Source organism: Pleurodeles waltl, chromosome 4_1, assembly GCF_031143425.1.
Source record: "Pleurodeles waltl isolate 20211129_DDA chromosome 4_1, aPleWal1.hap1.20221129, whole genome shotgun sequence".
NCBI lineage: Eukaryota > Metazoa > Chordata > Amphibia > Caudata > Salamandridae > Pleurodeles > Pleurodeles waltl.
Genome location: NC_090442.1, coordinates 473,049,953 through 473,064,818, shown reverse-complemented (window position 1 = coordinate 473,064,818; position 14,866 = coordinate 473,049,953). Strand labels below are relative to the sequence as shown.

Genomic DNA, 14,866 nt, shown 5'->3' with positions numbered 1-14,866 from the left:
TGTTTTGGTGTGAAATCATTTGTTAAATGTTATTCTATTTTTCTAAATTAGTGTGGGATTTTCTTCTATTGTGATGTCATTTTATTACTGTTTGAGTGCTGCATAAACACTTAAATATTGCCTCTAATCTAAGCTTAACTGCTTTTGAACCAAGCTTTCTGAGGTTAAGCACAGGTTAATTTAGTGACTTTGGTGGTTCACCCTGACAATGATAGTGGCTGTTGCTTGATAAGCGTTCATCCACAACTCACCCAACAACCTAATTTGTCACAATAGCATGAACACTAATTCTACATAAAGGTTCTACAATTCCAGCCCTGTCATCAAAGATTGTACAAGTTTATCGTTCCATGTGTTAATCACTTTATCACCTGAATTTTCCAAATTATGAAAACATGCAAATTTACAATCCCCTTAATATCTGATCGGACGCCATACATTTTCGAACGGTTGCTGCCTCTCTCCATTTTAAGCATTATTTCTTACTTAATCTTTCTAATCAAATGTATATATTTCTTAGACTTCTTTTCATGCTGATTGATATATTGGTTTAGTAAGCGCATACCTCCACTGAACTGTTAAATATGGTGTTAGCCATTTCGGTGCCTGACTCGTAACTTGCTGTAATAGTTAATGCATCCATGTTCACTCACTTCATGTCTTAGGTGAGAATGGGAAGCATTACCTGAAAGATGCCTTCTTCTGGTCCTTGATAATGAACTTTTTTTTGTCTTTCCTCTGGCCACCGTATTCAAACCATGCAAATCTCAACAGTGTTTATTCTATGTTCCTAATGGACTTGTGCCCCAGTTACGATACTTGGATAAGCTGGCCTTATCTGATAGTGTAATGTCTGTATTTGGTCAGACACATCTGATGGAAACTTCTAGCTGTAGATTCCTTACTTTAGAATTACCTCCAGGCATCAGACTGGATCTGAGTAATTTTTTTGTGAGCGGTATCCCTGCCAGTAGGTTGTGTTGTTCTACTCTATGTGGCTACATCTGCATCGTCCACACAAAGTGATGTTTGGGGTGCCTATGGAGGCACCCTCCAGGTGTGCTGACATCAGTTCTTTTCTTTCAGTACCAGTCAGCACAGATCCAGCAAAAAGCTACGCTTAGTTGGTTTTTTTACTAACTTTTTTCAACATTTTGTCAACTCTTTTCAAGTTGTTTTGCCTCCTGGTGTGCAGGGATGGCCTCCAGAAATGCCAGCTGCAAGCCCTGCAATTCCTATCACCTGTCCATGTCTGTGATGGGCCCGCTTTTTGTATGCCTCTTGTGCCTAGTACCCGACCCAATGACCTTCACAAACTGCTGCACCATGAACCCGAAAGGCTTGAGGGAGTGATTCCTCAATCTCCTGGCAGCTCGTGTGACGATACGACAATCCAGATCCTGATTTAGAGGAAGGTCCTGGGAGCGGTTGCAGAGCCCAAGATCTACGTCACACTCGAAGTCGTCAGGTCACTCGGATGAGTCCCACTGGAAGAAGAAGCCAAAGAGTTTGTTGACTTCTCCTTGTCGTCTGCTGACAAGAAGAGAGATATTGTGTATTGGGGCCTGGCTCACAGTAGAGCCAGCGCCTAGGTTGTCTCTGTGCCTCCTCAGGTTTCCATGAGCCTGAGCGACCCCTGCCCAGTTACAAGAGTTTCCTGAGGCCATATGCCTTTCATGTGGGCTGCTTGTTCCCACTTTTACAACTTGCTACCTTCCTCCCGCAGTCTGGGATGTCATCTTGGCAGCCAGTCGTCCCTCCACCAAGATGGTATATGTCTGCCTTTAGAAAAGGCATGAAGCATGGTGTTCAGAAAGATATATTGATCCCCTTTCTTCCCCTCCTGATCTCCTTCTTTTCATTTTCTCCCTTGCTCTGGGTACTCTTAAGGGCTATCTTTCTGCTTTTTTGTGGTTGCCTGATTAGCCATCCCTCTTCAAGTTGCTTGTTGTACGAAGGTCTCCAGCACCTTTTCCTTCTGTCTCCATTTATCATGCCTCAGAAGGACCCTAATCTTGACTAGACTTTTCTGATATGCGTTCCCTTTGAGCCACTTCATAGTTGTCCTCTCAGGTTACTGACTATCAAAAGGGCCTTCCTCATGGCAATAACATCTGCCCAGAGGGTAGTAAATCAAATATGCCAATCATAGATAAACCAATCACCAATATAATTTAGATAGGGAGCCCTTGCACGCTAGCACTAGTCAGCAGTGGTAGAGTGCACAGAGCCCTAAAACCAGCAAAAACGAAATTCAGCACTGAATCAAAAACAGGAGATCAGAAGTGAAAAGACAGGGGAATCCATGCCAAGAGCTGCCAGGTCTAACACCCTGTCCCTAGAAATCCATCTGCAGAGCGGGGAGGATTGGTGGGTCTGTATGGAACCTGCAGCTAGATATAGGGCCTCATTCCAACCCTGGCGGTCAAGGACCGCCAAGGCTGTTTCGGCGATTGTACCGCCAACAGGCTGGCGGTACAATCTGGCGAATTACGACCGCGGTGGTAGAGCCGTGGTCGCACCGCCGGGACCGGCGGTTTCCCGCCATGGTTGTCCCGGCGGTTTCCCGCCATGGTTGTCCCGGCGGTTTCCCGCCATGGTTGTCCCGGCAGTTTCCCGCCATGGTTGTCCCGGCAGTTTTAATCCACCAGCGCTGCCCAGGGGATTACGAGTCCCCTTCCCGCCAGCCTGTCCATGGCGGTAGAGACCACCATGGAAAGGCTGGCAGGAAGGGGAGTCGCGGGGCCACTAGCACAGCCCCACCCTGCTTTTCACTTTCTGCATAGCAGACAGTGAAAAGCGCGATGGGTGCAGCTGCACCCGTCGCACGGCCGCAACACCGCCGGCTCCCATATTACGGCCGACATCCCCGCCGGCCCAGCAGGGATCTCATAATGCAGCCGGCGGGATTGCGGCCGTATTGGCAGCCGCTCGGCGGTTAAACCTTGGCCGGCGGCTTCCGCCGCCCGAAAGGTTATAATGAGGGCCATAGTCTCTACCAGATAAGGTGTTACCAAAGGTAAGTAACTTGTTCATATGATAGAGACTTCAAGCTGCAAATTCCTTACTTTAGAATAGATAGTCTTGCAATATTATCCCTGGAGGTGGGTCTGCAGACCAATTTCAGACGAGGAAATCCTGGAGGACTGAATGGGCAAAAATCCTGTCCAGTCAGCAGTGTTTTGTGAACATGTGCAATGAGGCCACGTTGCGGCCTGGCAGATGTCCAGGACCAGAACGCTGCCTGCTAATGCAGTTGTCGTAACTTTAGCTCTGGTGGAATGAGCTTCCAAGAACTCGGGGGGTAGGCAAAGTGTTGGATTGGCCTACGTGAAAGGGAGTAACCAACTTTGAAAGAAAAGAGCCCCCTGTGTGAAGCACCACCTTGTCAGGGTATATAGTGAGTTAAGAGGCTTTGATTGCCTATCTATCATGCTGCGTCACATCCCTCCAAGGAGGAGGAGCGACTCTACCATATGGACCCGAACCATCTGGACCCTACCCTGACTGCACATGAGAGTCCCTGGTGGATGTTCAACTTTGTAGGGTATGTCAGAGTGAAGAAAGGTCGGGTAATGCAGAAGCGGACCATCTCCAGGTGAATCGTCTTATATATAAAGATCTGCTTCGCATTGGCCAAGAAGCAACTCCCTGAGTTCTTGGGAGCTCATTCCACCAGAGCCAAAGTTACGACAACTGCATTAGCATGCAGCATTCTGGTCCTGGGCATCTGCCAGGCAGCAACGTGGCCTCATTGCACATGTTCACAAAACACTTCTGCCTGGGCAGTTAGGTCCAGCGGGATGGGCATTTTGCCCATTCAGTCCTGCAGAATTTCCTCATATGAAATTGGTCTGCAGGCCCGCCTCCGGGGATGAAATTGTGAGGGCTCGTGCCTACCTACCAAGGAGTGAGAAGGGGTTATCTTAGCTGTGTGACTCCCTTTCCTTGACTAGAGTGAGGGGTCCCTATTTGGACAGCGTGCAAACCACTACCAACTAGAGACCCCGTTTCTAACACAGGGTTATATCCTGGTCAGGGCCCTAGTTTTCCACACCAGGTGTCAGTGGTCTTCATGGCTTCGCACTTCTGGTGTGGAAAGTCATGAAAAGAAACTGAGGTCAGCGTGTCTGGGTAGTGCTATATAGGCACTGAGAACGTCACTTTCGGCTCGTACAATGCCAACAACACCACATGCAGCCAAACGATGCCACCTACCGGCACAGGGGTACTGCTAACAAAAACAAATCTGGATCCAGTCTGACGCCTAGGGATAATTCTAATGTGAGGAATCTGCAGTTAGATATAGTCTCTATCAGATAAGACATTACCGAAGCTAACGAACTTGTTTTATACTGTGTGGAGCTGACAATATGGTTCTTCAGTGTCGCTGCAAGTAATGTTTTTTATACTTATTTTATTGTGCCATTTTCTGAAGCCTTGAAAAATAACTTGATGTAAATAACATATGAATGTTACAGATAATGGAGAAGCATCATTACTCCATATCTGATTCTCTGTAACACATAAAGAATACATGTCTGCACTATTTTCAGGGTATCGCTTTGGTTTACTCTCTCCATAAGTTCTTTGTATGAAAACTTACTAATTTTAACACATTTTTTCTAATCAAATCTTTTATAGCTGAGAGTTGTTCTGTCTCCTTGCATTGAGGCTCTAATACTTCTCGACCGACTGTGCTATCTGAGGGAGCAGGTATGATTACTTAATACGTTTTGAAGAATAACAGCATGATCCTACAAATTCCATATGTTGTGATTGTTTTGCTACGACGTACAAGGGACAAATTACAAACTATTTCTTAAAAGTTGGGTATCATAGACAAACACCTATGATTTGTGTATATTGCGATTTGGGATTTAAATTGTGCTCGGCATAGTCATGGAAATCTATGCTAACCATAGACGGATAATCCTCCTTTATTATTATTATTATTATTTTTTACTAAGGCCACAGTGCAGATCATTTGCAGTACGTTTAGTGGAAATGTCAATTTGCACGTTGGAAATTATTTTGCCCAGTAATTATTTTACTGGTGGCCAAAGCCCTACATCTCTATTAACTCATGGGAAATTCCATTTATCTCCCCACCCGCAAAATACTGGTATTCAACCTTCTTCAGGGACACATTTACAAGTACTGCCTGAGTGGGAATGCACACAATAATGTATTTAAATACCTTCTAATTTCTAAGTTCAATAAATGTTTCATGCCATCCTGTGTATCACTGTCTTTTTCATGCCCCAACCCTAAACGCCTTTGAAGCAAAGTTTCTGTAGTTCAAAACTTCATTACGAAACTTCATCCCTGCAGATCCAGACTGAACTGGAGAATTATGCCAGCTGATATTTATTTTGTGAGCTGAATCTCAGTACGCTAATAAATTAGGGATCGGGCTACAAGAAAATTTGCTCTGAGAAATTCAATCAGTTTGTGGTTTCCCTGAAGAAAGCTTTAGCTCTTATGCCTGCGCAATTCGTGTTCAACAAAAGAGAGCGTATGCAAATACATACGCATATTAAATCAATAGGCTTGTTCTGGATTCTGATGAATGTTTGTTAAGGTATAGTTGAAGAGAGATTTAGCCCCTAGAGCTTAATGCATCTACAATTGCTGTTGTAAGGACATTAGTTAAAACATTTTTGTTATGCAAATTAAATATCCATCTGTGTGGTTGTTCATTTTAACAGCTATAGGTTGAAATCTGTTCATCCCTCAAATTATATTTCGTAAAGCCATGACATACCACAAGTGATCTCCAATGTTCAACTTTCAGTATTGCTACAGTAGAAGCAGCCCTGCTCTTTGTAAACGTAAAAAAATCGGAGGAAAGTTTTTCCGATTTCTCCTTGAAGAAAGGTTGCAGCTGGGTGGAAAACATAAGAAATTTGACGAAACGCAGAAATTACAAAAAAAAATTGCACTCACTATATATGTTTATTCTTTACGTTGGTGAACACTTAGAAACAACCTTCTAAAGTATTTAGTGTTTCTTTCTCCCTTGCTTACAACTGTTCTCATCCCATTTTTGTGCCTAATTTTTCTCTATTGTCTATTTGTCCCGAAGCATGAGCTTTACCTCGAACTCCCCCCTCGCCCCAACCCCCTCCGTGCCTATTGGGTAACAGGTGTTTGGGAAGGATTAAGCTGAGGCGCCACTACAAACACACATTTGCAATGCAATAGGTGTTGCATTTGTGAAAGTTTGCTTTAGGCAGTGTAAATGACCATGGGTTTTGAGTTTGGAACAATGGCCATGTGTTTCAAGTACAACTGTGATTCTTTGGAAATGGGTGTGAAGGGGTGTTAGACCTCACAGCCTTAGGGTGGTCACCCTTAACCTTTTGCCTACCTCCCTCCACTTTTTGACACTGTTTTCGCTGGTTTTAGGACTCTGCACACTTTACACTGCTAACCAGTGCTAAAGTGCATATGCTTTCTCCCTTAAAACATGGTGACATTGGCTCATACCCAATTGGCTTATTTAATTTACTTACAAGTCCCTAGTAATGTGCACTACATGTGCTCAGGGCCTGTAGATTAAATGCTACTAGTGGGCCTGCAACACTGATTGTGCCACCCACATAAGTAGCCCCTTAACCATGTCTCAGGCCTGCCATTGCAAGGTCTGTGTGTGCAGTTTGACTGCCAATTCGACTTGGTATTTAAAAGTGCTTGCCAAGCCTTAAACTCCCCTTTTTCTACATATAAGTCACCTCTAAAGTAGGCTCTAGGCGACCCATAGGGCAGGGTGCTATGTAGATAAAAGTTAGGACATATACCTGTGTAGTTTATATGTCCTGGTAGTGTAAAACTCCTAAATTAGTTTTTCACTGCTGTAAGGCCTGCTCCTTTCATAGGCTAACATTAGGGCTATCCTCATATACTGTTTGAGTGATAGATTCTGATCTGAAAGGAGTAACAGGGTCATATTTAGTATTGCCAGAATGGTAATACAAAATCCTGCTGACCGGTGAAGTTGGATTTAATATTACTATTTTAGAAATGCCACTTTTTAGAAAATGAGCATTTCTCTGCACTTAAATCCTTGTGTGCCTTACAATCCATGTCTGGCTAGGTTAGTTGACAGCTCCCTTGTGCATTTCACTCAGACAACCCCAAACACAGGATGCTCAGTCACACCTGCTCACATCTGCATACTGAGTGGGTCTTCCTGGGCTGAGAGGGTGGAGGGCCTGACACTTACATGTGAAAGGACAGTGGCCTACCCTCATATAATGGCCTTCCAAACCCCCTACTGGGACCCTGGCAGAGAGGATGGAACTAAAAGGGGACCTTGTGCACTTCTAAGCCACTCTTTGAAGTTTCCCCCTCTTCAAAGGCACATTTGGGTATTTAAACCAGTCTCTGACCCTACCAACTCAGACACTTCTGCACACACTTCTCTACACGATACTTACTGGGAAAGCTACTCTGAACCAGAACCTGCAACCTGCTAAGAGAAGCTGCCTGGATACCCAAATGACTCACCTGACTGCTTTGCTGTAAAGGACTGCTGCCTTGCTGTTGCCCTGCTGCCTTGCTGCCCTCTGGCTCTGCTGAGAAGTGTTCTCCAAGGGCTTGGATTGAGCTTGCCTCCTGTTTCCTGAAGTCTCAGGGCCAAAAAGACTTAATCTCTGCAAAGAACTCCTTATGTGGTGAAAATCGATGCACAGCCTGCCGGAATCAACGCACAGCCTGCCCTGCGGTGAGAAAATTACACCAATGCTGAACCAGAATTACGCAGCGGCTCCCCGAGTGGAGATCGGTGAAGCACCAGCATTACGACAGAAATTTCCCCACACTGCCCACCGGATCAACGCAGCTCCTGTGACTTCGCCCTGCACTCCCAGGATTTCTCTGCATCGTTCCCGGGGCGTTCAAATACCCTGCAACCCGAAGAGGATCCAAGTCTGCACGCTGGAATCTGTCGCAAAGCCCTTGCTGTGTGGAAAAGCATTGACACATCGTCTGTGTGCGCCCGGAGAAACCGATGCGCACCTCCCCGTTTTCCATACATCTCCTCCTGTGAGGTCCTGTGCCGATAATTTAGACGAAAACCAGGTACTTTGTGCTTGCAAGAGACACGTATTGCTTTTTAAGAACTAAAGAGTCTATCATTACAAAAGTGATATTTAAACTTGTATTTATCAAATCTTGATTGTTTTTACCTTAATCTACTCAGATAAGCATTCTATATTGTTCTGAACCTGTGTGGTGTATTTTTGGTGGTGTTATACTGTGTTATTGCGTGATTTATTGCTTGGACAGGGGATAACCTGACTGCCAACCAAAGACCCTATTTCTAACAAGGAGGTATACAGTTGTTTAAATACTGACTTGGCGAAATTACAAAATGCACTGCTTACAGAACAGAGGGTACATTGTATGTTTTGGGGTGTTAAAGTGAAAATGATATGAGGAAGTGCAGTGAGGAGAGACGGAAAAGTAAAGAAAAAATGTGTAAGATGCAGTTGGAGTATATGTAGAGAGGAAAGAGCAATACATGTCTAACATATAATAAACGTGACCGTAATGATGGAGATGATCTTAAGACTGGTACTCTTTTTACAGGCCTCAGTAATGTTCAATTCACAGACCCACGATTTCAGATTGAAAACTGTTTCAAGCTTTTCAGCATCATAATTGTTGTTATTTATTTTAAACAGCTAACACAGCCACTGACAAAGCCACCAGTCCTGGCTGATGTTAGCTGTTGTGTCTATTGGATGCAATAAAAAAAAAAGCATTTGCAATGCAATGGGTCTCATGTTTACTCGAGTTAAAGCTATTAGCTTTGTAAACTCCTAATCAAACTTTTCTTGCCATAAAACCTGTTAATGAAAAGTAAAACAGTTTCACATAAGGTAGCCGACAGCCACCATGAGTGCAAAGCAGACACACAAAAGGAAACAGAAGTTTGCTCGCAGTGAAATATATAGACAAAAGTGCAATTATCCATGTAACCGGCAAAAGTGCAGTTAACCATGTTACTGGCAAAAGTGCAAATATCCATGTAAGAGGGTTGATGTTATGGAAAGCAGTCTACTAATGCCCAGCGAGATCAGGCTGCCACGAAATAAAGGGAAAAAATAGTGCAGAAAACATGGAGCCTCGTATGTTTTCAGTAGTTTGCTGGTGCGCTCGAGGAGGGCTAAACACTGGGGAAGGCATGACGTATGCATGCCTTTCATTAATTAAATCAAGCTAATTTTAAAAGGCAAGCTCACTAACCAAACAAACTGATGGGCTTGACATGGGTGTGGTTAAAAGCCCATAGAGAGATTACACCAGACAGAGCACTTAGCGCTCAACCCAAAAAATGAAGGCCTCATTGTTAGCAGTATTGTTCACCTATATTACTGTTGAAGATCTGGCAACAAATCCTTGACTCGAGTTAACCTTTGCTTCAAAATGTTCAAAATCTGAGGGGAGGTATCCAAAATGTTCCCAAAACGCAGGTAAATTAGAGTTCTGAATTTCTGAAGAATAGATCTTCCTGCAAATGATTCACATCATGAATAGTCCTTCCAGGCTCCTGACTGGTCCAGAAAACTTTTCCCCCAGCAATTATTCTGCATTGCCACCAGATAGTGCCATGCAGCTGCAGCAGCAACTGCTCTTCTGAACGTATTGTCACCTGGAAATAGTAGGCACCAACCAGCATGATTTCGTTAGTTCCTGTTATCCTCTTTGTGGTCTGGAGCTCTCTTTCAGTGTCTCACTCATAATTTCCTTAGCTATTCCACAGCAAGGGAGATGCCTAAGCAGACTCCCTCTCACAAATCTAATTTGCTTTCCAAGGAACATTCTAATTTGAGATATTCCCACAAAATGTACCATAGGAAGGAGAAGCCTTTTTCTTTGTCAAGGAGGTGGCCCCATTCCCAAGACCACTCACACACTCAATGTCATTCTTTTCTTTGACATTAGGCAACCTGTTGCCTAAAAATAGGAGACTCGACCTCCCTGTACATTCATTTGACTGAACTGAACGGGGATTTTCCACTAGCAATTCTAGATCTTTTCATGACATCTCCACAACCCTCTAAGCTATTTTTGAGGGCGGGGTCTGTTCTTCTTCCAGCAGAACTGACCCTGACAACTTAACAGGCTCTGCCACCTAAGGCGAAATTGAAAACACCTAGAATGTGGTCTCCCATGCATTTGGGCCCTTCTTTGGTGCTGCTTTCAAAATCAATAATGCCATCTCTCATGGACTCCAGTGCCGTACAGAGAATAGAGTAATAGCTTTGTGGTTAAAGGCAGACTTTGACTAAGAAATTTTTTGAGCACCTCCCCACGGCTAAAATGTTTGCCCACTTAAAGATTTTAATTTCCTAGTCAGGTACCTTTGATATGTACCCGGGTTGTATGGAAGATGAAGACTCCGAAGCAGAACACCTCCCTCTGCCTCAAAATACTGATGCTGGCATTTACATGGACTTATAAAATGACAGTGGACTACATACTTCTACAGAATGAGACACTTCCAGAACGTTTGCCCCTACTTCAGAGGAGAGGCCATGAAATTGACTTTGCCTTCTTCGCAAGTGAAGTCTGTTGGACCTGGCCCTCTCTGTAGGGTCATCCCCAGACTTTTTGCCTTTCCCCTCTACTTTTTGCTGAATTTGTTTTTGTTGGTTTTAGAATTCTGTACACGTTACCACTGCTGAGCAGTTCTAAAGCGCAAGTGCTCTGTACTCTAATCATGATAATATTGGCTTATCCACAATTTACATATTTAAATTACTTTTAGGTACCCAGTAAAGTGCACTGTATGTGCCCCAAGCCTGTAAATTAAATGCTACGAGTGGGCTTGCAGCACTGATTGTGCCACTGACTACCGTAGCCCTGTAAGCATGTCTCGGGTCTGCCACTACAGAGCCTGTATGTGCAGTTTTAAACTTTCATTTCGACCTGGCAAGTAAACCCACTTGCCAGGCCAAAACCTTCCTTTTTTTTACATATAAATCACTGATAAAGTAGGCCCTGGTTAGCCCCATGGGCAGGGTGCAGTGTGTTTAAAAAAGTTGGACATGTATTTCTAATTTTAACATGTCCATGTAGTGAAAAATTACTAAATCCGTTTTCACTACTGCAAGACCTATCTCTCTCATAGATTAACATGGAGATTGCCTTAAAACAACATTTAAGTGTAATTTCCCATTGGAGGCAGATCAAAACTTGGAGTCTAGTGTCTCTGGACTCACAATTTAAAAACACATAGTTTACTAATGTTTTCTAAATTTCAGGTCGGAAAATCCCACTCTTACAAAGTTGGTATTTTCTTACTTTAACCATCCTTTGCCTCTGCCTGTCTCTGAATTCAGTCTTTGGTAGATGAGAGCTGGTCTTTGTGCATTTCCTCTAGACAGTCACATACAAAGGGAGCTTGGGTGTGACATTTGCATCCTGATGGCCTGTCACCAGGCTGATGTCTCTTCCTTGGCTAGATGGGAGGGAGGGGCTGACACATACACCTGAATAGGGCAGTGCCTCTCCTCACACAAGGGGCTGCAGAGCCCACTGTAGAGTGTCTGGAGCCAGGGGAGGAAGGGAAGGGACCTTGTGATCTTCAAAGTCTCTCCCACTTCAAAGGCAGATTTGGGTATACGTACTGGGCCCCAAACCCCACCAAATCAGTTCACTTTGGGGTCCTGAGGAGACTCTACCAAGAAGAGGGTCTGTGCTGCCAGCAGGGACTGCCAGTTTGCTATTTTGCTTTGCTGTGTTGGCCTGCTGCCTCTGGTAGTGAGAAGGACTGAAACCTATTCTACAACCTTCAAAACCCCCAGTAACTCCAAGGGCTTATTGGCTTGCTCCCTGTTCTCAAAGTCTCAGGGCCATTAAAGACTTCGGGGGTCATTCTGACCCCGGCCGGCGGCGGAAGCCGCCGGCCTGGCTGGAACCTCCAGAATACCGCTGCGCGGTCAAAAGACCGCCGCGGGTATTCTGGGTTTCCCGCTGGGCGGGCGGGCGACCGCCAGAAGGTCGCCCGCCCGCCCAGCGGGAAACACCCTTCCATGAGGATGCCGGCTCCGAAAGGAGCCAGCGGAGTGGAAGGGGTGCGACGGGTGCAGTTGCACCCGTTGCGATTTTCAGTGTCTGCATGGCAGACTCTGAAAATCTTGGTGGGGCCCTGTTACGGGGGCCCCTGCAGTGCCCATGCCATTGGCATGGGCACTGCAGGGGCCCCCAGGGGCCCCACGACACCATTACCATGGCCCCATTACCGCCATCCTGTTCCTGGCGGTCGTGGCCGCCAGGAACAGGATGGCGGTAAGGGGGGTCGGAATCCCCATGGCGGCGCAGCAAGCTGCGCCGCCATGGAGGATTCCCCAGGGCAGCGGGAAACCGGCGGTACACCGCCGGTTTTCCGTTTCTGACCACGGCGGTCAGAATGCCCATGGGAGCACCGCCAGCCTGTTGGCAGTGATCCCGCGGTCGTTGGCCCTTGCGGATTTTACCGCCAGGGTCAGAATGACCCCCTTCATGTCTTCCTTTGTGTTATTCTGCTGCAGAAGCCGTTCTACGAACACCTATGTGTCCCCTGCGGGTCGCCCTGCACTAAGGACTTTGCTGCAAGCATCGAACGCTAACCTTTCCCTGAAGCCAGTGCTCCCTTTTTAAATTGCAACCAAGATTAGAGACCCGCATTGATTAAAAAATAATCCCTCTTGGCCCAAGCTGAGTCGACAGGACTGAGGGAGGCCCTCAGTGCTTCCCCAGCATTGGCTTAACAACCAGGCTTCCTCTGTGACAACGCATCATCTGAGACCACACTGTACGCCGAAGAGGAGCGTGAACACGTCAAACCTGCTTTGTCCACACAGGATAGCCTCGCATTGCCCGATGCTGCACTGCTTGCATCAGGAGGACCGCTCCTACTCCGAGAGGTATTGTATTCAGGGACAGGACTCGTGAGGTCCTATATGTTCATCCCACACCACACTGTTGCTGCGTAACTTCTCTCTAGCCGTCTTGATGGGCCTTTAGCTCAATTGGGTGCACCTGTAAAAGCTGTTCAACTACAGTGCACATACATGTCAGTCTCCAGGTCTAAGTGAGACCGCAATGACTCAGTAATTGCAAATGCTTTTCTGGCCCTCACTGGAACAGACACATTTCTTCAGCGTTGTGATATTTGATGCATTCTCGAAAACGCTATACCTTGCAAAGTACTGATTTGACCTTTATCATTTTAGTCATGTTTTAATCAGATAAATATTTTCTATTTTTCTAAACTATTGTGGACTCCTTTTGTGGTGTTTACTTTATTCATTGCCTCCTAATTTAAGCCTGACTACCACAGGGTGAGCAAAGGTTAATTTAGGGTGTGTATCTGACTTACGGTGACTAGGATTGTGGTCCTACTTGGACAAGGTGCATACCTCCACCAAATAGGGACCGAATTTCTAACAAAGTCTAACATTCCGTTAAAAATAAAAATATTGTAGTTCTCCACCCTAGCCTTAGCTCTAGTTATAGAACTGATAATGGGTGCATGAGAGAAAGCCTTTTTGGGACTCCAAAGGCAGATTGACATTCATCACAGGGCTGCTTTGTATGCCCCACACTTTTGTTCTCACACCTGTCTCCTCCAGAGAGGAATCTAAAAAAGCTTAATGTCACGGTTCACAAAGATTTTGCATTCAACAGCTCAGTTCTCTGCTCATTCTAGGCCCTCTGCATTGTATGTCCTTTCCTTAAAAAAACTGGTGAAATTTACATTGTGAGCTTACCAGGCATATGAAGAAACCATTTTCTGATCTGATCAAGGTGGCCTAGATGCATCAAAACAAATTGTGAAGTGTGGCTTTGACTCCACAGACACTGTTGCTTGGTCTGTGAGTACAGCTGTCATGCTGCGTCAACATGCTTGGATGCATTCCACTGGATTTTTAGGAGATGTCCAGGGTACTTTCATGGACATGTCATTTGACAAAGTGCAACTAATCATAAAGAAAATGGACTTCTTTTTCTCAAGAATGGCAGGGCTATAGCTTATGCCTTTGGTCTGACTTTTTCTGCACTGCATTTTCATCAACATTTATTATGTAGCCCGAGCAATGGCAACTATCTCAGTCCATCCAAACGCCAAAGCAAATATATCTCTTCTTTCAGGTAGGGGTAGATCTAGGAGGCATCACCACCAGCAGCAAATCCAGACCCCCCATCATTCTTTGTGGTCTCTGCTGTCTCCAAAGCGTGCTGACTAACTCCATAGCATCATCGTTGAGCTGAGGCGAGGGAGTCTCCCTTTTTGTCACTAAGTAGGAGGTGATCACAATGGACCACTGGGTGAGTAAGCTGATCTGCAGGCACTATGCCCTTCTCTGATTATTTTCCCCACCAGACTGCCCCCTTCCTATAGGGCTTGCTTGCTGGCTCGTGCCTTTTACTTGAAGGCAGAAGCTTTTGCTTGGTTTGAAAAAGGGGCAATATAAGTGGTTCTTCTGGAAGAGAAGGTTGCACAGTTTTACTCCCTTTACTTTTTGCTCCCCAGGAAGGACACAGGCTAGAGGCCTACCCTGGTTGTATTGGATAATTCAGCAGGAGAAGTTAGAGATAGTGTCCCTGAGGTCTATCCTTTTGGCTTTGAACTCAGAAGAGTGTTTGCCATCCCTGGGTCTCCAGGACTCCTACTTTCACCTTCTGTTTTTTTCTGCCCACAATTGCTAGTTGAGCTTCAGTGTGGGAACCCATTAGTTTGCTGTCCTTTTATTTGAAAGGAAGACAACATCATGCATCCTTACAGAGATGCTACTAATTTTAGCATTTTCACTGCTGCAGCTGGGAGTCCATGAATTTGAGTACTTGGATGGCTGGGTGGTGAAGGTGG

General features: G+C 45.3%; 1 protein-coding gene across 2 annotated transcripts in view; it reads left to right on the top strand.

Annotated features, from left to right (window-relative positions):
• The window catches only part of METTL25 (methyltransferase like 25), a 624,891-nt gene that overhangs the window by 592,833 nt on the left and 17,192 nt on the right, over positions 1–14,866 (top strand). For both annotated transcript variants that reach the window (XM_069228758.1, XM_069228757.1), the window contains one exon: positions 4,645–4,716. In XM_069228758.1, the coding sequence (XP_069084859.1) occupies positions 4,645–4,716 (72 nt within the window). The remainder of the gene's footprint in view (positions 1–4,644; positions 4,717–14,866) is intronic.